The sequence below is a fragment of the Tiliqua scincoides genome, chromosome 7 (assembly GCF_035046505.1).
Source record: "Tiliqua scincoides isolate rTilSci1 chromosome 7, rTilSci1.hap2, whole genome shotgun sequence".
NCBI lineage: Eukaryota > Metazoa > Chordata > Lepidosauria > Squamata > Scincidae > Tiliqua > Tiliqua scincoides.
This window is the reverse complement of record NC_089827.1, coordinates 70,530,962-70,552,186: the sequence shown is the minus strand read 5'-3', so window position 1 is coordinate 70,552,186 and position 21,225 is coordinate 70,530,962. Positions and strand designations below refer to the sequence as shown.

Genomic DNA, 21,225 nt, shown 5'->3' with positions numbered 1-21,225 from the left:
AAGGAATCTCAAGACATTGCATTTAAGACAATTATACTTTTAGGTCCACTACACTTATGATACAGTGTGCTATTGTACAAAAGTGAAGAATTTTCCATCATTAGCTCAATGCAAATTATTTCTTTTTCCAGATAGCAATTAAGATCCAAAGATGTAATGGGTTGTATCCAAAGTTCAGACAAGAAAACATTTTGGTGCCTCTTCACTACAGCAGCTCCCTGTGGTCCCTAAAGCCTTTCCTAAGAGTCATGGGGCTTTCCAAAAAGGGACAGAATGGGGCATAGAGGGCTGCAGCAAGAATTAGTCTGCCAAAATAAGGTGGAAGCATCTTCTATGAGCATAGCTCTCCCCAACTGCAGCAAAATCCTCCTTTCCCAAACCTTCCACCAGACCCCATTCCAACTTCTTGCAGAAGATAACCCCTTCTCTCAGGAAGAAACTTCCCAGGGGGCAGAGGTTGCTGTGGTAAGAAAGGGAAAAGAAAGTTCCCTTCTGTGATCTCCCTTCAATTCACACACAGTTCACACAGTTTGGATGAAAGCCAATGTATATTTTCCACACATGTAAACGTAATATCTTGCTCATTAATAAACCCAATAAATGACCAAAAGACGACAAGACCGCATCTTAATGCTCTTGGGCCAATGCAACACAATTTAGTTCACATTTTGTTAGCTGATAAGCAACTGAAAAGCTTAACTGAAAATACTGCAATTGATGGAGTATTTCCACATTCCACCTACCCTTTTCGCCTTTTCTACATCTCACAGCCTCTGCTTACATGATATTCAGAAATTGTGCCCCAACAGAGTCAAAAATTCAGCAAGAGGCTCAAATACTTGTGATTGAAAAGAGTTCAACTGCCCTGCTTGCATTTTAAAGGGGGGGGGAAGCACCAACTCTGGACATGTGTGAGGCCTTTATCTCTCACACAATATTAATGTATTTTGTCTTTTTAAAAACATTTCTGCTCTTGACTACCAGAAGTTAGTTGGACATGTCAATTACATATTCCATGAAAATTGATCTTTAACTTGTTCTCTGTTCTCGTGTACAAAAATGCCCTCAAATTAATTTTCCATATTTCTGTTGATATTTCATCTTTCTATCATACTTCCCCTCAGCCTCCTTTACTTTTCAATAGTACAGGCAGCCCCCTGTATGCACTGAACCCCAAGCCCATTAAAGTTGCTTACTAATGCGAAAATGTTCTTTGTTTCACAGGTTGCTACAAGCATACAAGCTTATAGCGATGTGGAGACAGGCTCCAGGCAGTCTGAATTCTTTAAAGGACTAGACTGAATGCTAACAAGAACACTAAGCACAAAGAAACATATGCACTTGTAAACTGGTCTATATAAGCCAAAGAGTATGGTCATCCTTCCACTTCATGTCCCCATTTGTTTAGACATGCATCACCTCATAATTTACAATGCTGCCTAGAAACACTGGTCAATGCGTCCTCAGCATCCGGTAACTGGGACAGATTTGGATCTATCGCTCACTAGAGAAAACAAGATTCCCTTTCCTGCTTACTGTGCAGCAAACCTTATCCAAGAGCGTCCTGGTCTCTCTGCCTACTACTGTTGTTGGCAACCTTCAGTCTCCAAAGACTATGGTATCGTGCTCTGGATGGTGATTCTGGCACAGCATCTAGTGTGGCTGAAAAGGCTAATTCGGGAGTGACAATCCCTTCCACACCGGGAGCAAGTGCAGTCTGTCCCTGGTCTGTCTCCCTGGCTATGGGCCTTCCTTCTTTGCCTCTTAGCCTCAGACTGTTGGCCAAGTGTCTCTTCACACTGGGAAAAGCCATGCTGCACAGCCTGCCTCCAAGCGGGCTGCTCAGAGGCCAGGGTTTCCCACCTGTTGAGGTCCACTCCTAAGGCCTTCAGATCCCTCTTGCAGATGTCCTTGTATCGCAGCTGTGGTCTACCTGTAGGGCGCTTTCCTTGCACGAGGGACATACCAAGATCCAGGTCTACAGAGCTTTCGTCCTGAGTACACTTCTGTACTGCAGTGAGTCATGGACTGTTTGCTCACAACAGGAGAGGAAACTGAACACATTCCACATGCGCTGCCTCCGACGCATCCTCAGCATCACCTGGCAGGACAAAGTCCCAAACAACACAGTCCTGGAACAAGCTGGAATCCCTAGCATGTATGCACTGCTGAAACAGAGACGCCTGCGCTGGCTCGGTCATGTCGTGAGAATGGATGATGGCCGGATCCCAAAGGATCTCCTCTATGGAGAACTCGTGCTACTAAACATAAGCCCTGCATATTAGGCAATGTGCTCCCTCAGCAGCTGCAATCTCGATTGCTAAACACCACCACACTTCAAATGCTACATGGATCAAAATACCACTTCACTATACCTGAAAATAAGGGAACACTGGATATATTGGACTATTTCCTATCCACAAACAGAAGAAATTTTCATTCAAACAAGTGTTTGTATAACTTTTGCTCATTTTCTCTCAACTCTGCAACCCTTTGCATCCTACCTACTAGAGGTTCTCCTAACCCTTTTTAGAGCAGGTTTTTAGAGGCATGGAGGAGTACTGAAGCTCATTTGCTTGAACTTCCTTCCACTCATGCTCCTTATTGATGCAATTCATTATTTTTTTTAATTGTGCATTTTTTGCCTTGTAGGCAAAAAACACTTTAAAATACATTTGATAAAGAACTTGCATTCTGGGGACATTTCAGCCTCCAGCAAGTAAGGAAGGAGGAAAAGGGGATCTCTCTTCAGGTATCAGACATTTCCTTTACACAAGATGTTATAGAGCAAGCACTCACAAAATCTACTTCTCCGGGCAAGTGTGGCCAGTTCTCTGGCCATAAGTCACTTTCGGGTGCATTTTTCTACTGCCATTTTGAGAAGATAAAACACAGTAAGAGCCACATCCCCCATATCCCAGCACAATTATTATCCTTTTATCCTAGCGTAAGGGACCCACAATTCTCTTCCAAGCGTTCCTCATACATTAGAGTATTTAGGAAAAGAAGGGAAGTTGGTGGCAACTGCAAATAATGGCTGATTAAAAGACAACATTTTTGGAATCCTGGTATGGAGCATGTGTGCCTCTCTGCTAGCAACACAAACCTACACACCTTCCAAACAGGTGGGAAACATAAGATCAGGGTTCATGGATCAGAACATGAAGACAGGGTTGAGAAGCGAGGTGACTAAGTTTGCAGATGACACAACGCTTTTCCAAGTGGTGAAGACCAGAAGCGATTGTGAGGAGCTCCAGAAGGATCTCTCCAAACTGGCAGAACGGGTAGCAAAATGGCAGATGCATTTCAATGTAAGCAAGTGTAAAGGTCATGCACATTGGGGCAAAAAATCAAAACTTCACATGGGTTCTAAGCTAATGGGTTCTAAGCTGCCTGTGAGAGATCAGGAGAGAGATCTTGGGGTGGTGTGGACAGCTTGATGAAAGTGTCAACCCAATGCGCAGCAGCAGTAAAGAAGGCCAATTCTATGCTTGGGATCATTAGAAAAGGTATCGAGAACAAATCGGCTAATATTATAATGCCGTTGTACAAATCTATGGTAAGGCCACACCTGGAGTATTGTGAACTGTTCTGGTCGCCGCATCTCTAAAAAGACATAGTGGAAATGGAAAAGGTGCAAAAGAGAGCGACTAAGATGATTACGGGGCTGGGGCACCTTCCTTACGAGGAAAGGCTACGGCGTTTGGGCCTCTTCAGCCTAGAAAAGAGACGCCTGAGGGGGGACATGATTGAGACATACAAAATTATGCAGGGGATGGACAGAGTGGATAGGGAGATGCTCTTTACACTCTCACATAACACCAGAACCAGGAGACATCCACTAAAATTGAGTGTTGGGAAAGTTAGAACAGACAAAAGAAAATATTTCTTTACTCAGCGCATGGTCGGTCTGTGGAACTCCTTGCCACAGGATGTGGTGATGGCGACTGGCCTGGATGCCTTTAAAAGGGGATTGGACAAGTTTCTGGAGGAAAAATCCATTACAGGGTACAAGCCATGATGTGTATGCGCAACCTCCTGATTTTAGAAATGGGTTATGTCAGAATGCCAGATGCAAGGGAGGGCACCAGGATGAGGTCTCTTGTTATCTGGTGTGCTCCCAGGGGCATTTGGTGGGCCGCTGTGAGATACAGGAAGCTGGACTAGATGGGCCTATGGCCTGATCCAGTGGGGCTGTTCTTATGTTCTTATCAGTGCTTTGTTCAGAAAATGGGGGACTATAGTATAAAACCTGTTTCTGTTGCAGTTCCTTAATCATCCATCAGCCAGACAACCACTGGAGAAGTCTCAACATATGCACACCCCCACAAGATCCAACAAAAGGTGCTTCATATCTGGGGGAAAAATCCTTCATTTCAGGATTGTGGGACAAGGTGTGGTCTGGAGGTTGAGCTCACGTCTTGCCTGAAAAAGCTAAGCAGGATCAGCTACCTAGAAGAGAGCAAGAGACTGTGTGAAGCCACTGGTGTATGTCTGTGGAGGCGCGTAGAAGGGTCAGCTGGCAAAATATGGATAACATCTTGAAAACTGGTCTGAAGCTTGGATTGCAGCTGCCTGCAAGAGCCTGGAGTGCACAAGAGTCAGCAGCCAAGATAATAACTTCATGATGAAGAAATAGAGGGTCCTATTAGTTTCTCTCATGGAACAATACATGCAAAAACCTAATTGAAAAATGAGGTTTATGTTCAGCTTGCCTATGTAAACCACTTAGCGTCTATGCGAAAGGGTTAATATAAATACTGTAATAAATTTCGTTATGCTTAATCTGATTGCAAAGCACACTTTATAAAGTTTTTGAACAAGGTTTCTATCACTCTAACCTTTGATGACAGAGGATGCAGTCTAATCTTAATGTATTTAGAAATTTTTACACACTCATGTGTGGAATAGAGCAGGAATAGAGGTTGATGGAGCAATCATTTCCGGTTACATTTCAACTGCTAACAGAACAACCACATTGTCTCAATTGCTCAACCCAAGATAAAGACAACTCCTTCTCATCCACAGAGTACTTGTTTGGCTAGCTAACATTTAAAACAGTTCAACTATTAAGAACTGAAGCTAATAGGCTATGCCAGCTGGAAACTGAACTTACAGAGAACAAGTAGTTTGGGCTAATTATTTCTCAGTGCTGCAAATACCCAGTTCTAAAAACATAAAGACAGTATCCTGCTTTCCACACATACTTTAACTATTTAAAGATTAGTTTTAAATTTCTGGCTAGACAGTCTAAAAGGGGAACAGCATACGAAGTCTATTGGTGAGGCATCAAGTTACCCAAGATTTCTGAACTAATATTTCTATGGGTTGCCAGAAACATAAAATCTTTCCATTTAACAAATAGAAGTTTGCACTGCAAATATTTTTGAAATATGACTGATTCTGATTTAAACAGAATCCAAAACTTGCTTGATGATACAAAATACACCATTTTCCAATCTATATCACAAAGGAAATAGGAGCATTTAATCTATCCAGGAAAATTACAATACACTGTCATGACCCTTTGCTAGAGCCACTAACACACAAATGGATATTGGGAACACGAGGAGAAAATTAAATGAGACTTCTAGGTTGAACATATAGCCCTGACATTTTCAAATAAGATATAAAAAATAGAAGCATTATATTCGGGAGAAGAGGTTGGGTGTAGGCCCACCAAATGCCCCAGGGAGCACACCTGATAATTTCTAAAATAAGAAGGTTGCACATACACATCATGGCTTGTAACCCATAATGGATTTTTCCTCCAGAAACTTGTCCAATCCCCTGTTAAAGGCATCCAGGCCAGATGCCGTCACCACATCCTGTGGCAGGGAGTTCCACAGACTGACCACATGCTGAGTAAAGAAATACTTTCTTTTGTCTGTCCTAACCCTCCCAACACTCAATTTTAGTGGATGTTATATGATACAGTTTAATGTTAAAAGGATTCTGACTTGGATTACTCAACCTTTTCTTATTCAAGATTAAGAACCCAGGATCCTATTTATATTTAAGTAAACAGAGAAACAGCTCTGAAAATTAAACAATTATAATTTGAAATAAACATCAATGCAGACAGTTGCGTACCAACTGCCACTGCAATCCAGCATACAGTTTTCTAGATACAATGGCATTTGCATTCCTGTAACCTGCACAAAAGTGGTAACTGCTAGAACAAGCCACTAAACCTCCCTTAAGCAGTGACACAAAGATAGAAATCTGCTTAAATTGCCAGTTAACAATTATGAGTCCTCCTTACAACAGCCAAGTCATTATAGCAACAGGAATAAACAAAATCCTTTGACACTTGTGTAGATAAGCTGCAAAGAGTGCATAATTCTGAGGTATGAAGGATCAGGTTCCAACAAACCTAGAACGTTCTTCACCAGAGACCAGGGGAAGGTCTCTCTGGCAACTGAAAAATTCCTGTCACTTCTACCCAGTGGGAGTTGCAAAAACCAGAGTTGGATATTTTTTTGCAGAAAAAAGGTTTCGTTCTCCAGGTATGTGATATGCTTTCCTGCAAAAGCTTAGCCAGAGGGGCAGAAACCACCACTCCTTTCCCCCTACAGACAACTAGGGAAAGGAAGGGGGGAGGAGTTTCTCTCTCATAGGATGAGGCAAACATGAAAGCAGCAGCAGGACTGAATGCTGTTGCTACATTTGTGTTTGAGCTCACAGGCTGTCTGACTTCGCATTAAGCCTCTGCTTGTTCTGAGCACCAAAACTCTGTATTTGCCAGAACAATTCTCTCTCTCTAGCTGCCTCAGCCAGTATGGGGAAAGCAGATGAGCAGGAAGGCTGTTTCTAGCACTGTGAGTATATTGAATGCTTAGTTTTCCTTGTTCACCTTTTTCCCTGGTGTTTCTAGATAAACCTACTATCCCACTCCATTCCAAAAGCACATACAAGAGAAAAAACACAAAGGCAAACCAAATGGGTAAAATACCTTCTTAGAAAGTACAAGCATGCTCTCGTATTCGCAAGGGTTCCATTCCAGAATTCACCATAAATTCCTAAATCCATGGACGCCTACCCCCCACCCACCAGAGGCAAGGGGAGCAGAAATCTTCTCACCTCCAGAGGGTTCTCTGAGCCCAGCAGAGGCTCCTGATGTCTTTGATAAGAATTGTACTTTGTATTGCGAGACTTTCCACTCCAGATTTTATACCAGCTAAACACTGTTTTCCCAAGGAAGAGGAAACCTTCAAAGAACCAAGCTGGTGCCACAGAAACACTGCCTTTTTAAGGTCCAACTTATAAGGAACAGATTTTGGAGCAAAATGAAGCCCTGTGGAGTGTGCAACCAATGAAGAACCTGCCTATGGCAAGTGAGTTGGAAAGATGGAGAACAGGAAAAGAAGCATTGTAATTGCAAAGAACCACTGGATGAGAGTTCTGAAAAAATCAGGACTACAGTATGTTTTGTTACAACTTGCAGAGGATCATTGCCTTCTGCCTAAAAACCATTCTTAACTTTATCTACCAAGGATCAAACTGCACTTTTTCAGTGGAGAAGAAATGGAATTCCACACTTGTTCAAGGGCATTTTTAGTATATCCTAACAAAATTTACCAAGAATCACAAATTAAGGGTTGTTGGAAGAAGTGTGTTTTGGAGACAGTGCATGTATGTGTGCTAGTCTGAAGTGTGTGGTGGGTGTTAAAAGTCTGAAGAGTGTTTGGAGTGAGAGGTGTTGGGGGACGGATCAATGTTTGGTTAGTAAGCCAAGACGATTTCTGGACCCTTGTGAAAGGTGACAATTTCAAGGAAGTAGTGAACCTATACTAGTGAACATTTTTCTAATGAAATGCAGGGGTTTTACTGGTTAGCAACTTCAATTCTCTCATTCTTCGGTACAGGCCGACATTGTAGGCTTTTTGAATCTTACCATCTACTGTTTGTTCAGAAAACACAAGACATTTTCCTATTTTTGTACAATGTGAGTGGCAACTAGATAATTTCTATTTAAACGTTGCACATTCTTTTTGAACTCCTAATTATAATAAACTTTATCTACTGAAAAATGTATTACCGGCAAGTACATCAAAGTGAATCGGTTTTTCTGATATGCACTTATTTGTGTGTCACAAGGCAAACAGTCTGGTACGCTGCTCACCAAAAAGCAATGTTATATGCCTCAGGCAAATAGTAACTGCAAGGATGTAATAAGAAGGCCTTACAAGCATTCATACATACAGCCACTTGAGCAAAAGGAAGAAAATAGAACATAACTGTGCCCTCCTCATGACATTAGCTATTATTCATTTATCTTTCGATAGAGTTAGATCCTGGTATTCCATGTTGAACACACACTCTACACGATAGTGCATTAAGCATTTCTGCTCAGCCCAGAGGGGTACACATTTGATCCCTGGTGCGTATATGCAACGTTGGACAGAAATGGTTTAAATTACCAACATAAAAAACATCACACTAGAGGCAGACTATTTTTATTTCCAACATAGCGAACCCAGAACGGTGCAAATTTTTCTAATAAAACATGACAACATAGCTAGTCTGAGCTAGGCCTCCATCCTCTCATACAGGCCAACAGTAAGCTTTTGAATCTTCTTTCTTTTGAACTCTCAAACTTTAAGAAGCTATATTTGCTTACAAGATGCACAGTAACTATATTAGTTTTATAAATTATATAAAAAGCAGGTTCTTGGTATTGACCAAACATTCTGTTACAAATATACACCAATCTCTCCTTTATTGTTCTAACAATAAGTTCTAACAAAAAGGTGACAGCTGAGGAATGCCTTCATTCTATGCCACAGTTTCCACTGACTGTCATTTCAGGAATGCACCCAGCAATACATGACAACTTGGAATGTCTCCACCCACCAGATAGCATCAGAACACACACTGCTTGGTAGGAGTCTACTACTTTGCAGATTCACTTAAGTTTGCCTTTTTATGGTTAAGTCAAATCAACAAAATGAAGATAAACAGAGGCATGCTAATAAGGACTCCAGCATTCACATGTAGTGATGTGGCATTTCATGTAAACAATGCTAAGGAAGCTGTGAACCTTTAAATTAGTACTCATTAGCCTGTAAATTTACATTCTCTAAAATATATCCTTCTGCAGTTCTGTATGATGAATCAACCACGTACTTTGCTAGCAAACTAAAACTGTTTTACTAACAAGTATCAATTAATCCATAACACTGAACTGTACTACTTTCTATGCAGTTTAAATTTTTTAAATATAGTCTAAAGCAATAACAAAGTTCCTGAATGTTCATTTAGTATAGCACAGTATTTCCCAAACTGTGGGTTGCATACGCATGCTTACTCATGTAGGTGACCAAGCCTCAGTCCACTTCAAAGGGCAGACCCAGAAGAATGCAACGCCACCAGAATGGTCCAGATCCAGTCAATGCAGGTCCCAAAAACACACACTCCAGCATGGTCCCACCCCCCTCCCAAGCTGACCAGGAAAACGTATTAAACCCTACTGAAACTGAAAAGGAGCAGCACATTTGTGTTTACTCATGAGAAGGCAAGTGTGTCTCCACTCCAATCAAAGGCCAGGCAAAGGGGAATGCAAGGCCACCAGAATGGTCCCAATCCAATGAATGTGAGGTTTAACAAATGCTCCAGAAGGCGCCTCCTGCACCATAGTAAAATGGATAAAAACAGATGCTTGAGCAGCCGATAAGGTGAAAACTTAAAGTCTCGAAAAGTTAGGTGGGTCCCAATAGTGTCTCATTTAAAAAAATGGATCCTGGTGCTAAAACATTTGAGAAATCAATGGTATAGCACTATTCTGGCTTACCATCTCTTCATACAACTTGGCCTGCAATAGCAAAAAGTAAACAGTAACAATCTTGCCTTTACCTTGACACTAGGGGAGATGATGAGCACAAACAGTGTTTTGACAAACCACATCTTTTGAAAAAATGTAAGGCAACTTAACACATATTGTGGGCATGCACCAGAAAAACATGCACAAACATGGACACTATCCCATACAACCACAGCACACCTAATTTATTGCAGGTATACTCACTAGAAAGCTGCAGGTGGCAGTAGATTCCCTGCCTGTAATGCAGAGACCATCTACATACACAAAAATATCACATACAAGATGGCCCTTACATAAGAAAACACATACTGCTAAAATGCAATTTTCAAATCCCACTTCTATCAGACTTTTCCTCCCAAATGCTCACTGACTGCCTTCAAAATTTACAGTCTAAACAAGTAGTAGAATCAAACAAACCTCTATGAGTGCGTCCAGAATGTCAGTTTCCTTCTCCTCTAGTGCATATTCACCCATTTTCAAAATAAAATAATTCTAATTTGATTAGAAATAATAAAATCAGTCCAAATATTTAGTGCTATTTTCCACACATCATCTAAGATGTATGCATGCGTACAAGTACACACACAAAATGAAATACCAGAGAAGAACACTTCAGCATCAGGAGTACAGGGAGAGACCCAAATGTCAATACACACCTCTCAGCCTGAACAAGGAAAAGTCTCATCAACATCACAATAAGAACTTAATATCCAACTTCTATCATTTTAAAGTAGCAAGAGTTTTGAAGTCCTATAAACACATACCAGATGGGCACAAACATCACTCTTAGGCTGTAAAACCTGTGGTACTGAGCACAATTCAGCCAAAAGATAAAGGCATTTACTACGTACCACTGATTTCAAGTAGGATAGTTAAAAACATCTCTTATCAAAATCAACTGGACTCAGAAGTGCTTGACTTTGGCTGGATTATACCCTATATGACACTGCTGAACCAACCAAGAAATCTGACCACAAGGCTTAACTGTAATTTTAAGCGTTGATACTTTAAAACAAAGTTTTCTCACTCACTCACTATTCATTCTATGTCTTAAAGTCCCTTCGATTCAGCCTTAAAAATAACATGTATTTTTGCTTTGTGTAACCTCTAACACACATCTAGAGTTAATTGAGAGCTATGCATTTAAGCTATTGGTTTAAGTTCAATTGAAAGCAATCTGCTACAGGTAGGATGAAATGTATTCCAACAGTACACAGTTTCACAAAATTGTTAATCCAGACTACGTGAATGCTGAGATATACTATGTGAATCCCAAAAAATCTTCTGGACTGAACCCTGGCAATGGTCCTCCCAGCTTCTCTCTCCAGTCCTACACATATACCCCACAACAACCAACTGCTAACCTTTTACTGAGTATTCTATGTTTTCTTCCAATTCGTGGTCTTCTCTATTCTGGTAATAATCACGTCCTTTGTCCTTCCAACAAGTTAGAAAAGCCACTTCTAACAGACATATTGGAACTTCTTCCCCTGTATTTTGTACCTTTCCAAAATCTGCTCTGAAAGTCTCTTCCTTCATCCATCCCCATTCTTCAGTGGGGGAGAATAGAAAACCCCACAGTTCTAATAATATGATAAGACAGAAAAAAATGCAAAAGTTCAAGATGATCCTTACTCCACAAACTGATTCCTAAGCTGCTAAATTCAAAATATTATAATTAGTAACCTCCCTGCATTACAATCTCTGCACATGAACTGGAGGTTGTCCATGACTTTGTGTACCTTGGCTCAACGATCTCCGACACTCTTTCTCTCGATATCGAGCTAAACAAACGCATCGGTAAAGCAGCTACCACGTTTTCCAGACTCACAAAGAGAGTCTGGTCCAACAAGAAGCTGACGGAACATACCAAGATCCAGGTCTACAGAGCTTGCGTCCTGAGTACACTTCTGTACTGCAGCGAGTCATGGACTCTTCACTCACAACAGGAGAGGAAACTGAATGCTTTCCACATGCGCTGCCTCCGACGTATTCTCGGCATCACCTGGCAGGACAAAGTTTCAAACAACACAGTCCTGGAACGTGCTGGAATCCCTAGCATGTATGCACTACTGAAACAGAGACACCTGCGTTGGCTCGGTCATGTCGTGAGAATGGATGATGGCCGGATCCCAAAGGATCTCCTCTATGGAGAACTCGTGCAAGGAAAGCGCCCTACAGGTAGACCACAGCTGCGATACAAGGACATCTGCAAGAGGGATCTGAAGGCCTTAGGAGTGGACCTCAACAAGTGGGAAACCCTGGCCTCTGAGCGGCCCGCTTGGAGGCAGGCTGTGCAACATGGCCTTTCCCAGTTTAAAAAGACACTTGGCCAACAGTCTGAGGCTAAGAGGCAAAGAAGGAAGGCCCATAGCCAGGAAGACAGGCCAGGGACAGACTGCACTTGCTCCCAGTGTGGAAGGGATTGTCACTCCCGAATCGGCCTTTTCAGCCACACTAGACGCTGTTCCAGAACCACCTTTCAGAGCGCGATACCATAGTCTTTCGAGACTGAAGGTTGCCAACTAGTAATTAGTAACCGAAATGGCTATTTTTTTTAAATATAAGCAAACAGTATAGTACTAGCAATATAATCTGTGTACCTCAATCAGCCATTGACCTATGAGCAAGGTAAATAGTCTACACATGCATCTAAACCACCTTCCAGGATTTACCTATTGCTTAAACCAGTGGTACTCAAAACGTTTCCGGCCAGTGGCTCCCTTGATCCCTGTGGCTGTTGGCCATGACTCCCCATCATGTTCCTGAGGCTGGAAGTGACATCATTAAACAGGAAGTGGCCAGAAATATTAACTATATTAAATAATATTAAATATTAAATATATATTAATTATATTAATATTAATTATATTAATCATATCATTGATTAAATGCAGATCTTAAAAATATATTATTAATACACAGCAATATACATGCTTTATAAATGATCAGCTGCTGATCACTGTTGGAGTAGGTAGATTGTATCTACCTACTCCAACAGATGCTGGAGACAGGATGCTGGAGTAGGTAGATTTTGTCTGGTCCAGGAGGACTCATTTTTTTAAACTTTGTAAGCCTACCAATAGACTTGTTTTATCAAATGAACTTTGTGAACAACCAGTCTGACTAACATTACACACACACACCCCTGTGGACCCCAATTCAACTAGTCATTTCTCCCATTCTCCTTGGATAGGACTGAACCCTTTGTTAATTTAATGAAATTAAGTTTTTCCAGCAGCTGGTGGGGAAAACAAAAATAGGCCATGAAAATGTATCAGAGCTGATAAAGGTTTTGTTAGGAAGCTGATTTGTCTCCTATACTAGGAGATGCACAGCTCAAGCCTATGCATGTCTACTTCTGAGTGTCATTAGAGTCAATGGGGCTTACTCCCAGGAAAGTGTGGATAGGATTGGGCTGGCAATCGCTTCTTCAATGGTTGATAAGTATTCCCTTCAAATAGCAAGATTCATCACTTTAAAAATACAGCCTTTCCTCTTCAGTCAAACAACAAGATTAATAAATCACTTTAAAAACAGTGCCCTTTTTTTAAAGTAAAGTGTGCACTTGTCTCTCCCCTCCCCCTTTGCCAACTGCATGGAAACAACTTTAAGGGGAGGGGGGAGGAAAGCGGGAAGGTTTGGAGATCGAAAGGGGGGAGTGGAAGAGGGAGGGGTTGAAAAGAGAGATTTCACTTTGATGAGAAGCAGGAACCAACCAGACAAGGATCAGCGAGGGTTAAGGACTGCAAGCCAACCATGCTTGGAAGAGGGCAGGGCGGCAGCAGCCACTCTCCAAGCTGAGCAACTCCCATTTCTTCTGCTTTAAAAAAAGGGGGCAGGCGATGGGCAGAAGATGGGCCCAGGGGTGTGACTGTATCACTGCAAGACGATATCCCACGCCTCCCCTTTGAGTTCCTAGCGCCGCCCTAAAGAGCCGCGCCTCACAGTTTGAATAACACTGACTTAAACCTATGGTGGAAGACATGACTTTATACGAGGTTTAATCATTTGTCTCTGGAATTAAAATTATATACTTTGTCATGAATAATCACAAGCTTCTAGCAGTCAATCTCAAGATGAGCTTTAACAACCTCTCTCTATGGACTTGAATTCTGCCTAGCATGAAAGGCTCGACGTGTTTCAACTCCAGAGGAATGTGCTGTAATTTATAATTAAATTCTAGTTACTTTTTAGTTTAGGTTATGAAATTCAACTGACAAGAGAAAGGTTTTGTTTGATTTTAACAAATATAACTTGACCAACATGGAAATCAATGAAATTTAAGGATTGGTCTGACCACCTTTAAAATGTACTCAATAACACAATCAGTTCAATCCAGACAAAATTAAGTAGTTTTACCACCCAATCATTTAAGTGTGGAAGGGATTTACCTCAGTAAAATTTAATAGACTTTAGGTTTTCCTGAATCATGCCCATATTTTCAGTTAAATGATTCAAGTCACTTTTCCAACTCTTCTCTAAGATCTTCTAAATGTTTTATTGACTTAATACTAAATCAAGCCTTTCAATTTATAATCACGCTAGCAAAAGTCTCTATATGATTATTTTAAGTTTACTTTTACATTGGAATGCCCCAAGCAAGAATCTGTACAAATAAAATGGTTCATGACCTTGTCAGAAAACACATTTTATCTATATACTTTCTACAAGACAATTTTAAGATGTTGTTTGCGTGTGTGTAGAATGATAGTGGGGTGGTTTAATGATTCAAAGAGAAAAACCCTTTGAACTCTGATTCTGTGTATAGCAGTTGTTCCCAAATTGGTAGGTCATGACCCACCAACCCGGGAAAACTTAGGTTTGGCCCCTTAATGGGTAGGGACAAGGGGACTGCAGTAATGCAATCCCCAGGATCATGCTGCTGCTGGGGCAAGGGTGGGGGGTTCCTGGCTTATCCGAAGTCAGTAATGCGATCCAGAGGGGTGTGGGGAGCCCAGCCAACACCTCTACAGGGCTCCCCAAGCCTTGAAAATTTAAAAAAGTGATCGGAAGCCACTTTTGGCCTCACAAGTGGAAACCAGAAGTGACTTCCAATTGCATTTTTTAATTTTCAAGGCTTGGGAAGCCCTGCGGAGGTGTCCACGGGGCTCCTTGCACCCCACGCGGCCCTGTCACTGGCTTTAGGTAAGCCAGGAACCCCTCCCCTTTCTCCAGAAGCAGTGTGATCCTGGGGGTCACATTGCTGCAATCCCCCACTCCCACAAGCACTTAGGTGGTTCCTTCTTCCTCAGGAGGATTTTCAGAACCAGTGGTGTATAATAAGAATTCTTTCTAAGTTCTAAGAGAATAGGTACCTAATATCCTATCCGATCCGATAAGGAACTTGGGCTGCTTTTGAACCCAGGTCTGCTTTTTTGAGAAGTAACATCTGCTACTAAAAGAACATTTACCAGCTGTACTGTTGCAAAGACTGACATTTCTTCAATATGCGAACATAGGAAGCTGCCTTACACAGAACCAGATCATGTTTATCTAGCTTGGTACTGAAGACAATTACTAAAAGTAGCTCTCCCGTGTTTCATGCAAACAATTTTTCTCTGCCCTACCTCAGCATGCCAGGAATAGAATCTGGGACCCTCTGCATGCAGAATATGTGCTCCACCTCAGAACTACACTAACTTTGCTTTGCTGATCTATGCTTTTGTAACTTCCAACCACCCATTATACTACACATTACATGGGGTGCCCTTAAAGATGAACTGAAAGTTTCAGCTGGAGCAAAATGTCGCTGCTTGCCTTTTGATAGGTACTACAATGCACAACCATATACAACTTATGATACACCAAACGCACTGGGTGCCTGTGTGTTTCTGGTCCCAATTCAAGGTTCTGGTATTAACCTTTAAAGCCTTCAGACCCTGGGACCCACATACCTGAAGTATCAACTCTCTGTATTTATCAAGCCATGCTCTTGTGGTCAGGAATTCAGACTCTGCTTTGCATGCCTTTATCTATACCAGATTAGAATGGTGACAGCCAGGTGTAGAGTTTTTCATTACAGAGCCCCTAGGCTCTAAAATGCTCAGCACACTGAATGAAGAGTTCACTTCCCAGGGAAAAGGTTTCATTTTACTTCTGAAAAGCAGTATCAACCCCTTTCACTTCAACTTGCATTTAGCTAATTTATCCAACATGTGCAGTAATTTATTGTCATATAGTATTAATAGTATTGCTATATTAATGTGATATTGATTTTGTTAATTCAGTTTATGGGATGCAGGAAAGCAATGTTTTAAATAAACAGAGTGAGTACAAAACAAAGCTATATGCTGACTTAAAGTTACAGGCAAGAATACATTTTAATGAACATCCAATCCACTTTTAAAAGTAGAAAATGTAGTTTTCCTATAAACCATAAACATTATTGTCTTATAGGGATCAGTAAAAAAAGACAGATACTTGGGATCATCAGCATTTGTTTTCTACACCAAGAAGACTGCCTTGCTTTGGCAGGAAGAGGGACCAGCTCACACAAAAGTTTGTCCCAGAACAAGTGCTACAGCCCAAGTTGTGCTTCATTTTTGACAGATTGAAACATGCAAGAAAAAGGCTTGAGCAGGAGATAAAGATTACTTCACAAAACAAAATTTGAAATTCTTAAGAACAACCATCAGTCATCCTTAGATAATCTTCAACCAATGTTTTGACGTGTAGTGGGCCATGTGCCTTAACTGAAAGAGCTCCTTATGGTCTCAGCAACAAAGCTTTACATCAGCTGTAGAGAACAAAACTGGAAGGTCTCTTATCCTTTGGACTTTCTACAACATCAAGGAACATTCTGAGTTTATACTAATGTAAATTGTACAAGCTATCTTCCCTAATCCAAAATCCCAAAGTCAAGCGAAACCTTGACTGTGATGAGGGATGTGGTGCAAGGAAAATGGAAATACCCAAAAGCCATGAGGGAAATCACTAAATGACTGCAAACTCAGAAAGCTGTCGATAAACTATAAGGATCTTTGTCAAAGATCATCATACTTTAGTACAGAAAACATATCAAGGAATAACGAGACCTAATCCATGAGAGGCAAATCATTCCAGATTAAGCCATTTCTGCACAACGTTGCATATACACAACAGGCATCAAATGTGTACACTTGTAGGCTGGGCAGAAATGGGTTAAACTGGTGTTACCATCCTTTACTGAAAGCATTAAGACATATACTGAAATCTAAAGTTATGTTTGGAATGCTGACTCTGCTATCGTACAGGAAGAACAATAGCAGGCAGAATAAACTATTAACATTTTCTCAACAATTTCTATTTATGAAAATGTGAGGAAAAATCTAGTCTTGACAGAAATTGGTCCTGTCACCCATACATACTTTGTGGAGCAAAAGAAGCAGCCAAGTTTCAGTTTCCATGAACAGTGCTGAAGATCCTAGCAGTAACTGAGTGACACTTCCTTAGCATGAATAAACTTTATGTTCAAAGTGTGAATCTTTTACCTTTTGTGCACCCAACACAAACCATGAAACTAAACATTTAAAAAAATCACTGTGGATCTAATTTAACATGTGCATTTATTTACATTTTCAAAAGGTAACAAATTCAGTCATATTATAAATACCCAGAGTTGCAGGAGTGGGAGGCCTTAATTTTCCACATCCCTAGCTAGGACAAGGCAGACTCACATAATATGAGTCCTGGTGAATGAAGTTCACATGGCCCACTACACTTCGAAAATACATCCAAAAGGATTGCAAATTCCATTCACAAAGCTCCTTACTCCTCAACAGGTCCACAACAGAACTTATTCAGATAAAAACTGACCATTTGCAGGCTGTAGTTGCGTACCTGGAAAGTTCCATTATCAACGAACTGGGTTCCCCAATAAATCTGTTTTGGCACAAAGCTAGCCTTCCAAGCTTCTCAACCACCTACATGTTGACAGAAGAGTCTCCTACACATTAAGACTGTGGTTCTCAAACCTTGTAGCATTGGGACCCACTTTTTAGAGTGACCACCTGTCGGGACCCGCCAGAAGTGATGTCATTAACCTGAAAGTGATGCCATGACCAGAAGTGACATCATCAAGCAGGAACATTTTTAATAATCCTAGACTGCAATCCTATCCCACATTTACCAAGGAGGCTCCATTGACTATCATGGTTAAAAGCACATACTGTTAAAAGTACAGATCTGCAACATTAACCCAAATGTGGTCACATACCAGGGTAGCATCAAGTCTAATATATTAAGAAAATAGAACACACACTGAATTGAATGGGAACCCACCTGAAATTGGCTCGCGACCCACAGTTTGAGAAACACTGCATTAAGCGATGTTATAACCAGACACATTTTAAGAAATTATGCTGACAGGTCTTACACAACTCTACTCTCCAAAGTATGAAATCTATCAGAGCTAGGCTGATGAAATTCAACATCAACAGAGTCAACTATGTTGAATTATGCTACCACAAAGATGTTCTCTTCTAGAAGAGGCTGCTGGCAAGAAAAGCTTCTTCCCCTTGGTATCTTGAAGCCATCACTCGCATGACAACATCACCTTTATACTGCCATTGCAAGTTCTATAAATTTTGAATCTTCTAGAGTCCAAGAACAGATTAACACCTAGCCCAATAAAAAGTCACCTCAAAACAATAAAACCATTTCTCCCAAGTGATGGAACACCGCTGAAGTTGGCAAATAAGCCAAGCGTTAACAAGAAATTAGTCTTTTCCCAAATTTGTACACGGAAACACACAATGTCTGTAGCTTAGTTTCTTCTTAGTACAACTTATTTTGTAAACAGGATACGTATGATTTCTCTTAGCCAATCATACCCTTTAAAGAGAAGAATGGCAGGTTTCATTCACGAAAGAAAACTGATTAACACCTTGCACAACAATAAAAGCAAAATATGCTTAATATGTAAGCCACCTTCAGCTGACAAGCTATCTCTAAGCAAGACAGCAACAGGGAAGCTTTCCTCATGCTGATTTCATCACCATGAATTTTTAACACAAACTAAATTGAAATCTGTGTTTCACAGGTAACTACTCTTCGCTAGTCAGTGTCTTTCGAAGAGATAATTTTTACCTGATCAGCAAGAGATCCTAATTATGTCCTTATGGAACTACTAAGACAATATTCAAAACAAAAATCAAGTTGTCAAAGTGATTATTCTTGGTTTTCTGATATTCAGTGAACTTAATGTTACTGCTTTTGGCCTGTTAATAAAACCTAGAACTATTCAAGCAAACTCGCATTATCTCCGGATTGCTACAGTCTTGCCTTATTTGGCTAACATTGAGATTCCAATCAGACTCCTATAAAACTTTAACGTGCACAAAGCATCCATTTTGAGAAAACTTCACAACCCAGGTCCCTATCATCTTTTCCTGAAAACAAGAATTAATCTCTGTGTACAAAACAATATAAGAAACTAATTTACAGCTTCTGACACAACAGAGAGAGAGGAGTACGGGGTTCATGTTCCACAGTGCACAGCAAGTATCAGGGAAGTCCAACAAACACACACACTTCTGAAGAAGGAAATAAAGGGGGGGTCATGAAAAAAGGATCTGATTTGGTTTAGGAGAGGAGCAATAGTATTTACACTTCCGCAAATTTGGGAAACAAGGGAGGCAGGAAACGGCAGGAAACCCTACAACTCCTCTCAAGGGTAAGAGCCACTGTAACCCCCACTATAACTGCCTGAAACTTGTCCACTTTCACCAAGAACCCTGGCTCTCTGGGGGACTGGAAATGGCACAGGATATATTCAGAGCCAGTTCACAAGACCCTACTAGCCACCAACAGGGTAGACACCAACAGGGTTTATAATTCTACCTGGAGGGTGTTGGTAGGTTGTGTGTTCCCAAAACCAGGTCCAACCAGAGAAAATTAAAGTAAGGGAGATGTTGAAGAGTTCCTTCAGTCATGTCTGGATAAGGGTCTGAGAGTCCAACCCTATGCATGTCTACTTAGAAGCAACTCCCATTAGAGTCAATGGGGCTTACTTCTAGGTAGGTTTGGATAAGACTGCAACTTGAGTCGGGCTACTCTGAAAAAACAAGGACAGCCCCTTCTGTCAGCTCCTCTCCCCACAGTAATGGAGGCAACAACCCTCCAGCCACACTTACCTGGGAGGAAGCACCACTGACTATAATGGGACTTACTTGTGAGTAGACACCCATAGGACTAGGCTCTTAGCCTCACATTGCAGATGTAGAGAAAGGGGGGATGATGATAACCCACCCACCCCCTCCTGGGATGAGGCAAAGGGTACAATTCCAGGCATACCTTCACAGAAACAAATCCCACTGTGTTCAATGAGACTTGCTCCCAGGAAAGTGTGTATGGGGTTTCAGCCTCAGGGAATCACACCTAAAGGTTAAGCCACATTCTCCTTCTCCCTACATCCTCCCCCACACTAAGGAGACCATCCTCCATCCACACTTGCCTGGGAGGAAGCACCACTGACTATAATGGGACTTACTTCTGAGTAGACACACACAGGATTGGGCTCGAGCTTTCTCAGCCTCGCATCCCAGCCCTGCCAAGTGTGGGGGGCGAGGGGGAGACACACAGCCCACTCACCGCCCCCTCCCCGGCCAAGGGCATAACGATCCCTGCCAGGTCTCCTCAGAAGTAAGTCCGCCTCTTGCCCATGGGGCTGAGCGCCAGGCAAGCGTGGACGGGACCCTGGAGCCCACCCGGTCTCCTCAGAAGAAAGCCCCACTGCGGCCAGCGCGGCTTCCCCCAGGAAGCGCGGCGGGGCGGCAGCCTCAGAGGCGAGCCCCGCGAAGGCGGCCGGGGCTCGCCCCCAGGCGAGTGTGGGGCGGCAGCCCACCGGGAGCAGCCCCCCGAGTGCGCGGCGGCGGCGGCGGCCCGACCTGGTGCAGCGCGGTGAGGCCGTCGACGTTGGCGCAGTTGACGTCCGCGCCGCGCCGCAGCAGCCGCAGCACCTCGTCGGCGTCGCCGCTGGAGCAGGCGGCCAGGAACACGGCGCCGTCGTCGAACTTGACGCGCGTCTTCTGGCGCTTCACCACCGGCGGCTCCTGGTCCGTCTCCGAGCCCAGCCAGCGCTTCAGCTGCTCGTTGCGCTTCTGCTTCGCGTCCGCCATCTTCATCCCCCGCGGGCGCCGCGCCGCTCCGCGCCGCGCTCTGCCAGCCCCGGCCCGGCCAGGCCCGGCCCCGCGCTCCGCTCCCACCGCCCGCCCTTCCCACAAGGCACCGCGGCCGCCGGCCCGGCCGCGCGCACGCCACGCCCCGCGCTCGGGCGGGAGGAAGGGCAGCGCCCAGGGGTCTCGCGAGAGCTCTGCGGGAAAGGGGCGGTGCCGGCCGGAGGCTGGCTTCTGAGGGGCAGGCTGGGCAGAGCTGCTGCTGCGGGCGCCTGCCTGGGGTGAGGGGCTGCAGCTGCAGCCGCA

The 21,225-nt window shown here is 42.7% G+C and overlaps 1 protein-coding gene across 7 annotated transcripts in view; it reads right to left on the bottom strand.

The window, feature by feature from the left end:
- PPP1R12A (protein phosphatase 1 regulatory subunit 12A) overlaps positions 1 to 20,989 on the bottom strand; it is a 123,725-nt gene extending 102,736 nt beyond the window's left edge. For all 7 annotated transcript variants that reach the window (XM_066633087.1, XM_066633091.1, XM_066633090.1 and 4 more), the window contains exon 1: positions 20,692 to 20,989. In XM_066633087.1, the coding sequence (XP_066489184.1) occupies positions 20,692 to 20,928 (237 nt within the window). In that variant the 5' untranslated portion in view covers positions 20,929 to 20,989. The remainder of the gene's footprint in view (positions 1 to 20,691) is intronic.
- Between the last annotated feature and the right edge of the window lie 236 nt (positions 20,990 to 21,225).